At 29.4% G+C, this 18,893-nt stretch overlaps 3 protein-coding genes across 9 annotated transcripts; all 3 read right to left on the reverse strand.

The window, feature by feature from the left end:
• Positions 1–426: 426 nt before the first annotated feature.
• On the reverse strand, positions 427–1,536 carry LOC106304914 (pollen-specific protein-like At4g18596). The gene is made up of 2 exons (XM_013741302.1): positions 1,352–1,536; positions 427–1,070 (listed from the first exon to the last, which is right to left on the reverse strand). The coding sequence occupies exons 1-2, from the start codon at positions 1,518–1,520 to the stop codon at positions 724–726; spliced, it is 516 nt and encodes a 171-aa protein (XP_013596756.1). The 5' UTR covers positions 1,521–1,536; the 3' UTR covers positions 427–723.
• A 797-nt stretch (positions 1,537–2,333) lies between these two features.
• Positions 2,334–7,375, reverse strand: LOC106301150 (putative lipase ROG1). 7 transcript variants are annotated; one of them, XM_013737484.1, is made up of 11 exons: positions 7,277–7,375; positions 7,043–7,163; positions 6,889–6,956; positions 5,840–5,910; positions 5,326–5,559; positions 5,058–5,221; positions 4,935–4,990; positions 4,781–4,833; positions 2,989–3,157; positions 2,803–2,900; positions 2,334–2,718 (listed from the first exon to the last, which is right to left on the reverse strand). In XM_013737484.1, exons 2-11 carry the CDS (start codon positions 7,117–7,119, stop codon positions 2,614–2,616), a joined length of 1,095 nt encoding a protein of 364 aa, XP_013592938.1. In that variant the 5' UTR covers positions 7,120–7,163; positions 7,277–7,375; the 3' UTR covers positions 2,334–2,613. The 7 variants fall into 7 exon arrangements, with proteins under 7 accessions (XP_013592938.1, XP_013592934.1, XP_013592935.1 ...); XM_013737480.1 differs by having other exon boundaries at positions 5,840–5,919; XM_013737481.1 differs by having other exon boundaries at positions 5,840–5,919; positions 7,043–7,193; positions 7,277–7,374.
• Positions 7,376–12,641: 5,266 nt separating this feature from the next.
• Positions 12,642–13,526, reverse strand: LOC106305367 (heavy metal-associated isoprenylated plant protein 26). The gene is made up of 3 exons (XM_013741745.1): positions 13,493–13,526; positions 13,337–13,412; positions 12,642–13,184 (listed from the first exon to the last, which is right to left on the reverse strand). The coding sequence occupies exons 1-3, from the start codon at positions 13,499–13,501 to the stop codon at positions 12,826–12,828; spliced, it is 444 nt and encodes a 147-aa protein (XP_013597199.1). The 5' UTR covers positions 13,502–13,526; the 3' UTR covers positions 12,642–12,825.
• Positions 13,527–18,893: the final 5,367 nt, after the last annotated feature.

An 18,893-nucleotide genomic window follows, 5' to 3' on the forward strand; every position in this document is an offset into this window, starting at 1 on the left:
GTCTTGTCTCGATGGGCCTCCTCGAGTAATTGGGTCGACTCATCGGGCCGTTGTGTCAGGTCGGCGAGCCGATGATGTTCAGTCAATCATCTCATCGACTAAAAGTAGTCTGGAGCCGAGCCGAACACCGGCTTTCAAGTCGACGAGCCCGATCTTCTTTGTTGTAATCATGTGTCTGGGTAATTGTTTTGCGGGCCTTTTGGGAGGGCTAGGCACATACCCAACATAACTGATATAATTTTATGTATAAAAATTATGATGTTTCATATATTTTCCTATATATTTAATACTTTTATTTATAAAATGCTTAAACCACCGTAACAATAGTCTAGATTTGTGATTAAGCGTTTTAGACTTTTATTGTTATCTTTTTCACCTCAAAAATCAAGAAGGTGGTCATCTCATTAATCGATATGGAAATGAAGGTTTGCTTTCTGCACATCATGTATACTCATTCTTAAAACAAACTCCCTAGACTTACAAATTTGGAAGGTAATCAGATCATTCTTTAGAAAATAAAAGAACACCCAAGAGTAAAACAGCAAAAGACAAATTGCTGGAACACAAACACAAGATATGAAACGAAACAAAAGAAAACACCGTTAGTTAAGTAAACACAAACACAACATGTAAAAAAAAATGCTTTATATAAGAAACAGAAAGAGTTGCCAAAAATAAAATGGTGAGAGAGGGATATATATGGGTAGAATAAATATATAAAGCTTAGAAGGTGACGTCAGGGACGATTCCAAGCTCCTTGAAAGCTTGAGGACAGTCAGCGAGAGGAGTCTTCCTCATGAACCCAAGTGGGTTAATGGTTCGAGTCTCGTTGGAGACAATGCCATCATTAGCCGTGAGACTGATCCTGGCTGCGTTTCTTAGGAACTCTTGATTGTTCACATCGCCACACTCTGCGTCTGGTGATTGGACGAGGATGATCTCGCACACTTCCTCTTCGTGGTCTCCCATAACTTCCATCTCGTAATTTCCGTCTTTGTCTGTCATAGCTTCTTTGGTCAGTGTCACTGTCTGGTTCTCACGACCCTTGCACTCGAGCTTCACCTTTGCCCCTGAAATACACACACATGCGAAGTATATTTTTGTATAATCTTATCGAACTAAGACATGTGAATAACCAGGGTCATGTCTAGACGTTTGAGTACGCTAGGTCATTTAAAACTATAAGATGACAAATCGTAAATCTTTTCTAAACGATGAGAAAATGCATGTTATTATAGTTGAGACCATCGAACTAAACAAAAATGGGATTCATTTTGTATAGCTATTATATGTTCCTAGCGATTGTAGATGATCCACATATGAATTATATTAGATAATGTTCTTAAATTACCTTCGAGGACTTTACTGAGGCGGGTCATGAATTGAACACGGCAGGTGTCACAGTAGACGGAGCCCTTAATGTGGAAGCGGTCGAAGTCGTCGGCATCAGCGGCCGCGAAGTGAAGGAGGGTGGTGAAACATAGGGCAGAGGCAAGGAAGAAGATGACTAATTTTGCCATTATTATTCTTTAAGATGAAGAAATGATAGATCCAATCAATGATCTTCTTTTATAGAGAACAAATAGACAAAACAACAAAACACATGTCTATTTTTGGAAATGCTTGTTTATATTTGGTGTTTGTGGTTCTTGGCCGGGTTGAACCCGATTTTTTCTCATTACCATCCATGTTCTGCTAATAATATTTTCTTATTGGATTCATTGAGCTTTTTTTTTTGTATGAGCCAGCTAGGACTTGATTTCATTTCTGAAACGACCGTCTTATATCCTTGTTCTTTTGTCATATTCTTATGGACGATCGTTAACCGATGAAACTGTAATTTTGAAATGGGAAACAAAAATCTGTTGAGGCTTTTACCTATAACCTCTTTCAAGTGTAGTACCATCATACATGTTCGGCAGTACCTCCTGTAAATACTCCACCGGTATGAAAAGTTCTTAATGTTAATTGAATCCCGGTTCACCAATAGATTGACCCGCAATAATACCTACAGCTTCCCCCAATTCAACTAGGTCACCATGAGTGGGACTCCGGCCATAACATAATCGACAGATCCAAGATGTACTCCGACAAGTAAAGGGAGTTCGAATAGATATTGATTGTGTTCCAAAGGTTATGAATCGATTGACAAGTCCAATCCCAAGATCTTGATTTCGAAAGGCGACAATTATATTTATTTTCAAAAAATAAGATTTCTAGAACCCTATTCAAAATTAAGAAAGCAATTATATTTATTTTCAAAAAATATAATTTATAAAATCAGTTTAAATAATTTATTTTTCTTAAAGCGAAATCAAAAATTTTAATTTTAATCACATAAAAAATATTTCTTATTTTAGTTGTACTTTTAAATTTAATAAAAATATATTTTCTTAACAAAAGAAATTTATTCGTGTACAAGTAAATATTTTATATATGTAAAATGATTTTGTAAAAAAAAAATTGGGGGCTGCACAAAATGAAATCGTCAGGAATGTGAACGTTCTTGATCCGCATCTATCTCCCGAACTGGTAAGTAAGAACACACATGTATGGTTTAAATGTCGCGGCACACTCAGCTTAACTGGTTAAACACTCCAAGACTTGGACAATTCATAAGCTGGCGGTAATAAAGGTAGAAGACTCTTGCTGTTTTATGCTATCTACCACGTGCGCAACAACCCCAGCTCCTGCTTTGTGAAGTCTTTGACTTTTCACCTGAAAAAGACCCAAAACTCTCTATTAGTTCCTGTCAGGAAGAATTAAAACAGTTCCCACAAAGTGGAGATTTTGGAAATTTACGTGGATGTTGTTATGAGCTAGGTAAGGCCAGAAGGTGGAGTGGAAGCTGACATCCACTTTCTTCCACCCTAATGTCTGCAGGCCACGGATCATCTCCTCTGAAATTTTTTTTTGAAACTGTTACGATTTAGAAGAATCAATCAAATCGAATGTTTGGGGCTAATCGTTGGCTTTCTTTGTTCTCACCTTCTACTATTTCATGATACTCAAGTGTGTTCTGAGGACTAGGCGAGCTTTGTGCGGCTTCCTTAGCTTTAGCAGCTTCTGGAGGGAAATGGGCTCCATCTGATGAAACAGGTGGGCAGTATTCTACATCGACAACATGCTTGTATCCATCCAACGACCGTCGTGGAGGCTGCGTGTAGCATAAAACAAGGGGAAAACATAACTATCAGATCTGAGTCTGAAAGAAACCGAAAGAGTAGTTTTCAAACTTGCATTGGGTTGGTTACAAGCCCCAGAGAACTTCTTGCACGAATAAATTACAGCAACCAATCTTCACTAGACTCTTAAGCTATTTGAGAGAAATGAAGTACCAAAAACATCTTCGGTGAATATAGATGTAAGCAAGTGTACTACTCACGATCAAGTTATATACAGTAAAACTCAAAAAATTAATAACGTTGGAACTATTATATTTTAATAATTTATATCGTTATTAATTTATAAAAAAAAAAAATTTCTGGATTTTTTCTTTTAGAATATATTTTTATAAGTTAAAAAATAATTAATTTTATTGTATATACACTAGTTAAATTTTTGAAATTCGACTTTCACGTTACTTTTATTGTATTATTTGGTGTATAAAAAATATGCTCTATAAAATTTAAATGTGGTTTAGATATAATTTCACTAAACATAAAAAAATGAAGTGTTACAAAAATATAGAGATAACTATATTTTGAAATAAAGAAAATAATAAAATGTATATATACAAAAATTATTAATTTATGATTTCAGCAAGACTATATATATACATAAGATTTTCTAAAATATTATTATATTATTATTTTAGTGATTTGTGTCATATTTTAAACTGATCCAACTCCAGAAAAATTTATTAGTTTATAATGTTTATCAACTCGGGACGATATAGAAGTTTCTACTGTATATAGAATTAGTAGGAAAAAATGGAATAATATTTAGGGGGTGGTATTGAACTCAAGAATTTGAAAGAATTCACGTGTAATCATTTTTGCAGTATTTTAAATGATTTTATGAGATTTTAATGCAATTGTCTAATTCTTATGTTTACCTTCTGTCATAGAATTTAAGTGAATGTAAATTAATTTGATGGAATTCAAATGGTAATACTAACGCTATGAATGATAACGAAAAAAATACACAACTAGTAGTTAACTCTTAGATATTTTTTTTATCAAAATAAAACACTTGGGAAAATTTTACTTTTTGTAGATAGATTTTTTTTACTAAAGGAATCTTTTTGGGTGAACTAGCCATGGGCATTCGGGTTGAGTGAAACTGATGACATTTTATTTTATATCAAAGTGTTGAAACTTGTTTTTTCGGATATTCGGGTACCGTTCGGTTCTCGGTTCGGTTCCGTTTCCGATTCGGTTATTCAGATATAGAAATATAGAAACCATTCAGGTATTTGAGGCGGTCCGGTTTTGGTTTCGAATAATTTGGTTTGGTTCTAGTTCAGTTTTTCGGTTCCGGTTTTGGAAGAGGAGAGACATGGAATTGGGCTGGTGTAGGTGATATGTCTTCTAAAGACGTAGTGGGTTACCGTGGGGTCAAATTGGTTCTAAAAATAACAAATCCCTTCATAAAAGCAAGGAATTGATCCTTTGCATTTTACATTACATTTTCCATTAAATTCCTTTCAAATAACATTCCTATTAAATCTAGCAAGAATTTAATGGAAACCATAATTCTTTCAAATTCTATCAAATTTCTAAATCCAATACCCCCACCTTAATGTAAAGGTTTTACCGTTTCGGATAAGTAAATGTACCTTGAAAAGTTCAGTTTCTCTCCTTATGGAAGATGTACGCCAACCAACCATGTCTAGTAGATGTGAAAGGAGATTTGAGAAACAAATGCAGACAAAACTCGAAATCATGACAGAACAAGTTAAACAGAAACATCAACAGAAATGCATAGGATACAGTCATAAGATACGTTTGCATATACGATGCGACATGGAAATGTCCCCAGAGACGATCTGCCCGAAAAGGAAATACATTAGGATCTAAAAATAAGTCATTATAATGATAGTGCCTTTAACTCACAAAAATTTAAGATCTTCACAGTCAGATGCCATCCTCAAGAGAAGAGGTGGTTTATCAGCTTTACCATCAGTAAGAAACAACTGGGTACCAGTGCGACCAATAAAAAACGGAGCTATTGGTGCAGCAAGTTTCTCTAAAATAGGAACTCCCAAAAGGAAAGGCAGCTGACATAAAATATAATAATATATGTGTCAGAGACAATAGTGGTTATATTTATCCTTTATGAAACTCTCTGATTACAATTATGATAAGAGGAGAAGAAGAGAACCTGTTTTCTGCCTCTGACTCCTAGATGAGGTGTAGCCAAGGTGATGAAATTAATTGGTTCGAGGCCAGCAATCCTACCTCTCAGAATATGTGAATCCCCAGATTTAGAGACAGCATCATCATTGGCTTGTGAATAAAGAACAGCAACAGCATGTCTGGCAAATAAGCCACCGAGAGAGTGGGCTAAAAATGAAATCTTCTTCAAGCTCTTGCTCTTTTGGACTACTTGTCTAACCTATTCCTCTCTCACATCAGGAACGGAAACATATATCAGCTCATATACTAGTGTTGAGGAGTAGAAACCCCTGGGTCGTGTGTCTAGACTTGGCGTCAATGTGTATCACCCGACTAAAACGGTAAGATTCTACTCTCAACTTTCACTTATGTTAAACTTTTGATAAGGAAAAAAAACACAGTAAAGATAAAACCAAAACATCAGTTTCACTGATAAAATAAACGTTTAAAATCAAAACACCATATCAAAACATAAATCCAAAGCAAAATAGTTAATTCACCTCTTCTGCTAGTCGTTTTCCAGCTCCATCGATTCCGCCAAACGTTTTAGTGGAAGTATTGGAAGAACTTGCTGTGCAGCATGTTCAAGGGAAAAAGAGTGAATTAAAAAAAACATGATGTGTAATTTAGGCATGCATAGAAGAACAAGATAAAATAACAAAACTAAAATGCGGTCCCAAACAGACATATATATGGTATGCAACTATTTCTAATGCATTTTGCTAATTTAAAAATAAATAAAAAGATTTTATAATAGAGTTAAATTTAAAACAGTATTTCCCAAAATATAGAGTAAAATAGAGAAATGTTTTTTCTTGTCCTAAATATAAAGAAATAGAGATGAGTTAGAATAGATTTGTTTTAGAGTCAAATATAAAGATGAATTGGAACTGAAAGGACACTCCAAGCTTTTAGACTGTTTCCAATTCATCTCTCTATAATTATTTCTATAATTATTCATTCTTTTCTAATAATACACTTTTTGTGTTTAGCACATATTAAAAAATATATTAAATGTTGACTATAAATACATCACTTTCGTATTTAGCTATTTTCCATAAATTTATAAATTTAAACCAATAGCATTTGAATAAGTACAAACCTTTTTTTCAAACAACTCTTTGAAGTTTACAATATATAATCATTACTATTAAAATTACATAGAAAATGTAAAACATACATATTTTAAAACAAAATTTATTTTAAAACATTTAACTTTTAAAAATAAAAAGAATAATATTTAGAGGCAAATCTCTCTAACTCATCTACATTTATTTTATTTATCTCTGTTTCTTCTTCTAAATAGAGATTTATATTTTTTTTATTTAGAAAAATAAATAGCATTTCTCTATTTTTACATTATATTTTGGGGAATAATATTCTAGAAAAATAAATTGAAATTAATTCTATAATAAAATAGATCGGATATGGTTTTTTTTTTGTCAAAACATTGGATATGGTTTAAGTAACCGTTCTAATGGGAAACTCTCTTCCATACATACTCCAACAAGTGCTCAAGTAAATAAAAGTTGCAAGCATATAAGCATACCATAGATCAGGAATCTTGTTCCAACGCGTCTTTTCATCTCAGCTTCCACGTAGAGCCAGACGCTGGGACTGACGCAGATAGAATATACACAATTTTCAAATTCAATACACCAACACTATTAAAATAAAAAATAATCTCTTGAGAGACGTTATACCTGGCCCAAATACCGTGTACAAGAACAAGAAGATGATCAGGTACATTATTCTCATCCCGTTGCGCTATGGCACTCATTGCTTGAACTCTGAGTCTCTGATGACTTCCGCTTCTGCTAGATCCTGTTTACACAGAAATCAAACGACACTACTCTACATTTTGATCGACTATCAGGATCAGCCATTCTCATACACCAATCCCTACGATTCTACGACAGAAGAACAGAAGCAATTACCAAATCAAGAGCACGAGGAAGACGGAAGGAAACACCCGCGCTGTGCTAAAGCTTCTCTTAGCGAAACCACAACCACAAATGATAATCCACATTTTCTTATTAATATTTTTGTTTCATTTAATCATTTAGAAAAAGAACGAGATACACGTGACAGTACAAAGTTTGGATCTATGGTTTTACCAAAATTAACTAGATCCTGACCGTCCTAAATCAAGAGCACTTATATTTTTTGTTTTATATTTTTTAGAAATTTAATTTTTATATCAATGTATTTTAATCATATATCTTTGTATAATATTTCTTTTAAATGGTTAAAAATTTTTTTTAATAAATACATTAAAATAGTTGGACCATACATATATCAATCATGCTCATGTTTTAATAAAGTAGATTAACAGGATTGGAGTTGCTTGGATGATTATTTTGTAGTCTGAACAAGTTATATTCTACGATTACAACATTTTAGTAACTAGTAAAAATGGAAAGCAACTCCAATCCTCTTAAAATAATTTAACGTGTTGGATCATTCATTAACAGAGCTGGTTCAATGGTGTCATGAGCTCTGGAGCAAAAAAACAATTTTTTATTTTTAAACTATTAATTTTCTTTAAAAAATATGATAGATATATGTTTTTTTCAAAATAGCAGAAGTATTTTTTAAAATAAATCTATGGAAATAAAAAAAATATTTTCATATAAAAAAAATTGGGCTCCTTTTCTTATTTTTAACATAAAAATACATATGTATTTTTATAAAAAAAATTGGTCTCTTATCTATTAAAAAATAGGGGGGCAACGGATTAGGTGCGGGACGGTTGCACCGCTCGCCCTCCTATCTAAGCTGACCCTGTTCATGAACATACTATCAGTTATTGTACTTTTTTTATTGTTGTAAAATGTTAATTTTTAGACCAGTTTTAAAATGTTGACAAAATTTACTAAAAACTAATACAAAAACACATGAAAGAAGTAACAAAAAACTAAACAGACAATTGACTATCTCCGAGTAGGGCTTGAAAAAGTATCTATGAATTTTGATTCGATTTGTTATTCGTTTCGAATCGAACCGAAAAATTTTGGATATCCATAATCTACGAAGCAAAGCAAATATTAATATGCAATATCCATAAGAAACGAAACAAATCACAAATACTTATATTTGTAGGAAATGATATCCGTTCTGATTCGTTATATGCATAAATATGGACACACACACATACATACACACACACACATATATATATATATATATATATATATTTAAAGAATTATATATATATCTTATATTTCATATAAGTTATACAATATTTTAATTTATTAAATTTATTCATTAGCTATTAGAATTTTTTATATTAAATAATTTTTTTTGTAATCAAATATTGTTATTTTATATTATTTTTGATTTTTTTATTTCTTTTTAATTATTAATTTATTTGTACGAATAAAATAATATATACGGTTAAAAATCTAAATTTTTCCGGACACCGAAAAGCCGGTTGACTATGAATCGAATCGGATCAGATAATAATTAATTATTACTACAAAATAGACCGGATCACGAATACTTCCAAAAACTTGGATATTCGATCTTTGCTCACCCTTATCTCTAAGCATAAATGACAAAAGCTCAGACAGAGTGAAAGCAAGACATGCCAAGACCTTAGAACATAAAAAATCAACCGCTAATGAAAGAAAGAAACTGACAATTTCTATCCATTTTTAACTGTTGATTAATTAAATCTTATATTACAGAGGGAGTCAGCAGCTAGTCTAAGCATGAATATGTGCACTAATAGTTGAGTATTAAATATATCGATTGAAAATATCTGAAGAATACAAAATTATTTTTTCTTTATGATCCGTATTAGTTTTTAAGTCAAAAATCATGAGAAATTGTTTAAATTATACTAAGTTGGATACTACTTTTCAAAAATAAACTCAATCAAAAATACTATAACATTTGAATTTAGTTTTTTATTTATTATTGTTTACAGTTTAGTATTTAGGGTAGGTTTAGTTTATAAATTTCTATTAATATTTTTTAAACATTTGTAAATGATTTAGTAAGATTAATTTTGTTTTTTTATAATAAATTTAAGATAATTATGAAAATAGTTATCATTTAAAATAAATTTGAAAAATGATCTCGAATTTGAAGTAAAGTTAGAATTCCCCCAAATATCATCCAAGTAGAGCATTACAAAGAATCAATTAAAGAGAGTGTTATATTAATATATTCTATGATCGAAATTTCTGAAGTATTTAATATATAGAGCATTATAAAGAATCACCCAAAGAGAATTCCTAAAAACTCTGTCTGAGAGTTAAATTATGATATATAATTGAAATTCACCAAACTTGAGATTAGGCCTGGGCGTTCGGGTATCCGTTGGCATTCAGATCGGATTTTTTGGGTTTTCGGATTTTCGGGTTTACGTTTCTAGGTCTCATACTAAAATTTTATTAGTACGGGTCGGGTTCGGATAATAACACTTCGGGTTCAGTTCAAAATTGTATTGCATCATAAAACCCATAAAATAATCATATATCGTACGGATTCGGGTTATATCGGTTCGGTTCGGATATAACCAAAGTAAAAAACAAAATTTTCGAAGTAAAACATAAAGAAAACATCTAAATTAAATAAAAATTAATCTATCACATATAAAATTGATAAAATAACAATAAACAAATTATAAAATATTTATTTATAACTAATTGTGTACTTAAAGCATTTATTAGAATTTTAATATTTATTATTATATATAATATTACCACAAATATTGAATTTAATAATTGGAATACTTATATATATTTCAAAATATTTATATTGATTATAATTTCGGATTTTTCGGGTTCGGTTAATAACACTTCGGGTTCAGATATTTTTTGTACCACCCTACAAAACCCGTTCGAGTATTTTTACGTTTCGGATCGGATAACGGATCGGGTTTTTCGGTTCGGGTTCGGTTCGGATTTCGGGTTCCAGATTTTATGCCCATACCTACTTGAGATCACAAGATGATCAAGAGATTCCAAACTTATTGCTATTCTAACGTTCTAAAAGTTAAACAAAGAAACAAATAATTCAAATTTAATGAATATGGTAGTTGGACGAGATCGTGGTGTAATCAGTCCAGACAAAGAAAGTTGGTGTGATGATTATTTATTGAATCTTGAGAGCTTGAGCATAAACAGAAGATGTCTTGGATTGTCTTGATTCATGAGAAAGCCTCCAGGATGCAGCAATAATGAAGATATGGTGGCAGTTGTAAATATGTAAAAATGATCCAAATATGAAAAATGATTATTTTAATTGATTTGCATGATTTGTGTTTGCTTATGCATCAGAAGATGCTTGATAACTCTCCTGAATGATTTAATGTATCTAATGTGTTTCTTGGTCAGCCAAAATCTGGTTTTCAAGTAATTTACTCGTGATCTTCTAAATAAAGCAAGTCGAGAATAAATCGGTTTAGAAGTTGAATAATTTTTAAAACATAATGAATTGCATCATGAATCTAATTCGTCGTGTGCTTCTCATGAGTTGAGAATCCAGTACTCAAAGATTATTGCTTCTCATGTGTCTTCCTCTGGTTTACTAACCTTCTGTCGGATTATATCTTCAATATTTTCTCATGGTGAATATTTTGGGGATGATTCTTCTTCTTAGTGTGATCTAGATGAGTTGAATATGTTTGTGTTAGTTGAGTGAGAATGTTTGACACAGGTGTTTTTTGGGCTTAACTCAACTTGACATTCTCCTCTCTATGGCTCATGACTATTTGCTCCATAAATGATGATGACTTAATGTTCTTATCACATTATTCTATCAAACTTCAGATATCTTCTTAAATCGGCTTTTAGAAAATAGATCGGTGTTCTTAATTTAAAAACTTATTAAGATCCGCGTTTTGCACGGAATAAATAATGTATATACAAATACTTTTACGTAATATTATTAATTTGTGTTCTTTTAAATATTATGAAATAAGAAAATAATAAATACATATTAAATTTTATAAGTCAGTTACTGTTACATATATAAATAAATTGATGTTGACGTATAAATTAAAACAATTATTATTATTTATTTACAATCACTTTATAGTAACTAAATCTAACCAATCGATTTTATCTATTTTATGTGATATATAATTAAAATTATATGATATTAACACAGATAAATAATATATTTTAATATAATTATTTATTAAATGAAGCTTCCAACTCATATAGTTTCATGATCATTTATATTTTTTATAACAAAATTTTTAAATCATTGATAACAATTTTTCAATATGAGATTTTTAATAGTTTTAGTAATTTATAATTATTTAAAAATTCAATGCAAATTTTGAAATTAAATAGTAAATTCTTAAGATTTGTTCAATGCAAATTTAAAGTTTCCAATATTTATGTATTTTATATGGTATATAGTTGAATTTAATAATTTAACTGTATTTAAAATAGATATATATTTTAATCTGAATATCTATTAAATGAGACTTCATACTCATATTTTAATTTGTATTTTTTATAAAATAAATTTAATCCATTAATCATAAAAAAATTAATGTGGAATTGTAAAAGTTGTATTAATTTAAAGTTATTTTAAAAACATAAAATAAAATTTAATATAAAATTAAACAAAAATGACTGAAGTTACACAAATTGTTATCAAATCTTTATTATTCAAAGTCATTAATTGTCATATATATATTTTAATCATATTATGTAATTTCGTAGATTTTATTTATGGAAAAAATGAAAAATATATTTTAAAACATTAATATTTAATCTATGATTAGTTTAATAAAAAAAATATAATATATAACTAGATGGACCAACCTATATTTTTAAGATTCTAAAAATCATTCTAATGATGACATGTGCATAACTCAAAGGTTGTAATGTTCCGCTTTTAATATATAAGAGATATGGATCATAACGGAAAAAAAATAGTTTTTTTTTCTTGAAGTGTTTAAAATCTGCATATTCAATAAACATGTATTGTGTGCACGGGCTTATTTTGTAACTAGCCATTAACTACGCAAAATTAAGATTATATTAGTCAATCATTAAAAATAGACAAAACCTGTTAATTTTATGTTTGTTCGTTAACGGTTGGCTTTTACGTTTTTATTATCTTATTATTTTATCAAAAATATCTTATTTTAAAATGGCCTAATTTGAGACCAGATAAATTTATTATTAGTTTATAGTATTTATTAATTTATCGAATATTAATTTATAGAGTTTCTACTGTATATATAATAATAGAATATTTGGTTTCTTTAAACCAATTAAAGCGACGTATACATTATACATGCGATGATAACTACCAAGTTTTATTTGATCTTACTAAATTTAAACCAAACCCATTTAATTTATTACATAAACATTTATCGAGACTGGATCAAATCCAACTGAGCTGAGGACGAGGACTCATATTTGGTTTCCACTAGGTTGCGTGTTTATTTACAAAGGAAGGAGCATAACCAAACTAAAGTTGTTCCATCCATAGTAGCTGTTGAAATGGAGATCGATCACATGATGTTACAGAAATGAGGGTTTTCCTCACTGAACATAGAAGTAGCGTTCTCGTCGATAAGACCAGAATAAGGCCGTTCCTGATGGTAACCATGGTCGTGTCCGTGGTATCCATGCATATAATAGTTATAAGAACTCACTTTCTCACCATTTTTTGACATGATGATTCTTTTGCGGAACTTCTTCTTGTAGTACTTGTCGTTAAATCCATTAGATTCGGGGTGGTAAGGGCACGACCATAAGCATACCTCTCTTCCTGTAATACTCCTTGCAACTTTAAGAACCTTCTTCTGCTCCGCCGAACCAGTCACCGTTACTTTCTGCTGATTCATATCTATCTGAACATCGTGGACTCCTGTTCAATCCAAGACTTGATTACCAATTTTCTTGATTTGCTTGATTGGCAAGAAAGTAATTCTTGATGAAATGTTATATATATATATATATAAACAAGTTACTGATGAAATAAGTTAAAAGATTGTTAACCCATTTTCACTAATTAATTACCCTTAATGCTTTCAAGAGCCTTCCTAACTTTTCTCTCGCAACCAGGACAGTCCATAGGCACATCCATTTCCACTACCTGCGTACATAAAAAGATATTCAAAAAATGTGTGCATGTACGAGTACCCATGAAAATGGATATAGAGAAAAGTTATTCACCGTCGTCATTTTTACGTTGTAGCGTGAGGCCTTATTAGACTTATCACAGTTTGGTCGATGAATGACTAGAAGAGAAACACATATATAAATAGGCATCACAGGAATTGAGAAAATATTTGAAGGTCTATAGAATATTATTTTTATATTATGTTGCTTCTACATGAAAATTTTGTGAAAATACATGGAAACTGCCTTGAAGTCAAAAGCTTATGTGACCCGGTTTTACAATAAGATATAATCTTGAAAAGGATGATCATGATTTGACAGACCAAATTTAGATATTTGCCAACGTCATGACATGAGGATTTTGTGTTTCTTTAGAGTATCTCCAACCAATTTCTACTTTTTTCTCTATAACAAAGCAATTCTAAAATACAGACGTTTCTTATTCAAATGTCTTGCTGTATAATAGGGGAAAATATAGCAATATTCTATCATAGAAAACCAGATTGGCACAAAAAAATGATTATATTTTATAGTTCATCTAATATAGAGAAAATTATAAAGATGAGTCAGAGATGTTTTTAATATCAAAACAATTTAAACTACACAAATTCTAAAAAAAAACTATATATCTTATTAAAACATAATCACACCAATTTTCACGGAAAAATTTATGTTTACCACTTTCATAGTACCATTTTTCATTTTTACTACCACTAAAAGAACATTTTCAAAAATATTTTCTCCATTAAGTGGCAAAAGACTCTTATACCCTTGTTATATAAATATATAATAAATCATTATTTAAATAAAAAATAATAATATTTTTTTTATATTTTCGAATTATACTTTTTCATATTCGAACTTTTTTATAATGTTTTTTTTGAATTTTTTTTTATTTTTTTCAAAATTTATTTTTGAAAATCAAAAATTATGTTTGACACTATTTTCAAAAAAATATATATATTTTTTAAATATTTATTTATATATTTATTAGAATCCTAAATTTTCACATTCCAAAAACTACCCTACCCCTCAACTCTAAACTCTAAGTCTATATTAGTTAACGCTAGCGGTATAAGTGTATTTTATCCTTCATTAAAAGTGAGCGTAAAATTGATTAATGTAAACATGAAAAGTGGTACTATGAATGTGGTATTTGTGGCAATTCCTCATAATTCAATGTTATTTAATATATTTTATACTCATCAAATCTGTTATATTAATACAAAAATATTATATGACACATGACAAATCATATTACATTGATAACTTAACATACATTTTTAATGATATAAAATTGCATTCATTTGAATTTAAAATATATAATACATAATATGTTCTTAGAACATGTTAAAATAGTAAATATATAAAAAAAATTATACAAAAATGAACATATCTTAAAGTTTTAGATAGACAATTATATATTATCTAAAAATAATAATTTTGAAATAGAAAATTTAAATAAAAATAGTTCCACACTTTTAAAGCGTGGATCCGAATCTAGTAATAAATTAACTAATATACATATTGATATTGTTATTTAGCCTGGTTAGATTCAAACCATTAGCAACCTTCAAATTAGCTTTAGCCATGTCTTCCAAACAACCATTCCCCGCTGAATATCACGCTAATTAAAGTTTGACTAAACCAGTTATCTGGTAAGCGTATATTCTCTTACTTATCTAGTAAGAGTAATATTACGAATATAATAAGTGGAAAGATCGACAAGGAGAAACATTTTGTATATTCCTTGCTGTTTAAATAGTTTAAGAAACTTTTGAGTAAATTTCAATGATAATTTTTTTTGCATAATTTATATGGTAAATGTCTCCAGAAAATTAAAACAAAATGTTTCCGCTATAATAATCTGCAACAGCATACGAATTCAAACAAAATCTAAATTCAATTTTGGATGAAAATAAATTCCGTAATCTTTACTGAATCAAGCTCAAATTTATAACAACAGGTTAGTTGATGTGTGTTTACTGTTAGAAGATTTGCTATTATTTGATTACATTAGAATTGTAGAAACATAATAATATGTTGTGTTTCACACTTTTTTATTAAAAGCCCTTTCAATATGTTTAATTAATGCCCGATCGGATTTATTCATTTTTTGTTCAACTATAACAAAAATCTTCTTTTTATGCTGCAAGTTTCAACAGTGTTACAAATACAATTCTCTATTTAATTAGTCAACTGGATTTTTTTTCGTATCCCAAGAATAATTTGTGAAAACATCTTTAAATTGATAAGTAAACACAAAAGTTTCAAAAAGTTCAGTTAATTTTTTAATGTTGCAACAATGTTACTAATGTAATCCAATATCTAATTTGTCAAGAATAATATATATCTTCTAACTAGGGGTTTTCTTGCAATATGTGCCGAAATTTTCTTATAAAAATTAAATTATATTTGAAAATATATATATTTTTTTTTTAATTTTAAAATTTAATTAAAATTTTAAATTAATTAGAAGATAAAATAAATATTTTAATTTAACAATATATATGTATATATTTTAAATTATAACCTTAGAAAGATTTTTTATTTATTCTTTTGGTTCAAATATATTAAATCAAATTCTATAAAATTAAGATAAACTTTTGTTATGTATATAATTATCAAAACATAAAACTAAATAATATTTTAAATTTTGCAGATATTAAAAAGAAATTAATGGTATTAGAATTCGAAAATTATAATTTTAAAAAAACTTCATAAAATTCTGGAGAATTGTTTTAGTAAGAAAAATCATATAATTATAAATATAGAATTAAATAATATTTCAAAATAGTAAATTATTATTATATTTTTTATTTCTACTATTAAATTATTTTGTTGTTATATTAATGATGATAAATGAGTTATTATCATATTCTAAAAAACTTACTAAAAATATAAATCAACATTAAATATTATGGGGATTTGCCAAAAATGACTCAAAGATTTTGAATACAAAAGTGTATCCCAAATTAAATCAAATGCAGAAGTAACCCAAAAGCCTAGTGAAATTACAACAGCTCCCTTATGAACAAACAAAAAACATGTATTCAATTTTACCATTATAACCGGGTAAAAATTTGAAATCATGTAATAATAAACATTTCTCAATGATGTAAATTTAGTTCATCTGAAATTGAATTATTTTCAACATAGATGAGTGAATGTATATTGGCTCATGAGTCATTGGTTTAGGGTTTGCTAACATATGTTATAGTATTGTATGTATCTTTAGGGTTAGATTCTGAAATCTTACCTTCATTTTTTTTCTTTTTCAATTTGACCCATATATGTTTAGTAATTATCTAATAATTTGATTTAAACACTGTCTAAGTTTTTTTAAGTTTAAGAAAGTGTTTTTTGCGTAGTTAATTGATTTTAGGATCTGAAAGACTCACAGAAAACTTAAAAAGAAGTTTTCAGACACATCACGCCTAAATTTTAGTAGAATTTATGGTTCCCGCCTAAATTTTGGAATAATTTAGGTTTCCCGCCTAAATCAAAGTCTTCCAGGAGTCTTCCAGGAGTCTTCCAGGAGTCTTCCATAAGTCTTCCAGAAGTCTTCCAGAGAAAGTCTTCTCATGGATTAGATCTTAAAAATAATTTAAAATTTTTATAAAAAAATATTTTCATGGGTTAAAATTTGAAATCATGTAATAATAAATATTTTTCAAAGATGTAAATTTAGTTTATCTGAAATTGAATTATTTTCAACATAGATGAGTGAATGTACTAAGTTTAATTAAGTATAAAAAGGTTTTTTTTGCATAGTTATTTGATTTTAGGGTCTAGAAGACTCACCTAAAACTTAAAAAGAAGTCTTCTGACACATCCCGCCTAAATTAAGTAAAATTTAGGGTTCCCGCCTAAATTTTGGAATAATTTAGGTTTCCCGCCTAAATCAAAGTCTTCCATAAGTCTTACATAAGTCTTACATAAGTCTTCCAGGAGTCTTCCATAAGTCTTCCATAAGTCGTTCAGAAGTCTTCTGGGTCAAAAATATTTAACCTAATTGGAATTTTTGTCTTCATATATAAAGAAAATTTACGCATTCTCTTTCTTCCTCTCAAATGACTGCAACAAAAATGTAATGTTTCTCACTCTAAAACTCTCCAACCTCTCTCTAATCTCTTTGAACATCAAAGCACCAAACTTTATATCCATTTCTCACTTTTGTTATGTCTTCTCACGAATTTATCTTCTTTTTGCAGGTTTTTCATTACATGATTCTCATCTTTCACTCTTTCAAAAGTAGATCTCTAAATTTTGGATATGAATTTATGTGTATTTATATGTTAGATTCTAAAAAGCTATAGATTCAACATAGTGTGACTGTTTTGTTTATTTTGTAAGTATAAAATTTTTATTTTTGAAGTTTTTCTCTGTTTTGAAATCATTTGAATGTTTTTGAATTTGCAGGTTTTTCAGATCTGAAAAACTTTGAAAGACTTCTCAGAAGACTCTCGGAAGACATCTCAGAAGCCTTCTTAGAAAGTCTTCTAATGCATTTTATGCCCAAAGACATCCCACGAAGTCTTTAGGAAGTCTTCTGCCTAAAGTGGTATAAATTTTGGATATGTATTTTGTGTGTTTTATATATTAGATTCTAGAAAATTATAGATCCAACCTAATGTGACTGTTTTGTTTATTATCTAAAAATTTATTTTTGAAGTCTTCTCTATTTTGAAGTCATTTGAATGCTTTTGAATATGCAGATTTTTCAGATCTGAGACAGATTTTGGAAGACTTCTGGGATAATTCTCGGAAAACTCACGGAAGACTTCTTGGGAAATCTTCTAATGTATTTTATGCTAGAAGACTTCCCACGAAGTCTTCAGAAAGTCTTCCAAAGTCTTCTGCCCAAAGTGGTACAAAGAGATGATGTGAAGTGGAGTCCAAGCTTATGTATGTTGAGGAATAATATCTAGTTGTGTAAAAATTTTGTTTATGGTCTTTTTATGATTTGTAGGTGTAATATTTTAGTTGTGAAATATTTTGTAAATTTTAAGAGATGTTAATCAAAAGAATGGTAAATATCATGTTTTGCCAAAAGTACTTGACTTCATTAAAGTTATTGATGCAAATTCTTCGTAACGTTACGACGAAATAGCGAGCAATTGTACGAGGAAATAGCGAGGAATTACAAAGGCCCGCGTTTTTATATACGAGGTATTAACGAGCCGCGCTTTCCTATAAATATACCCACAACTCTCCTTCTCAAACCACCCACAAACTCCCAAATCACACTCCAAAATCCTATTCAAATTATAAATATTTGAAAAAAAAGGAAGAGAAGAAGATATTAGAATTCATGTGGACGAGACTTACGTATTATAATTGCTGGAAGTCTTGCCACATGTGAATCTGGTATTTTTCTTCTTTTTTCTTTTTTTTTCTAGTTTTCACACTACGAGGTATTTACGACGATTTCGTCCTACGTGGAATTAACGAG

The sequence above is a fragment of the Brassica oleracea genome, chromosome C7 (genome assembly GCF_000695525.1).
Source record: "Brassica oleracea var. oleracea cultivar TO1000 chromosome C7, BOL, whole genome shotgun sequence".
Classification (NCBI taxonomy): Eukaryota; Viridiplantae; Streptophyta; class Magnoliopsida; order Brassicales; family Brassicaceae; genus Brassica; species Brassica oleracea.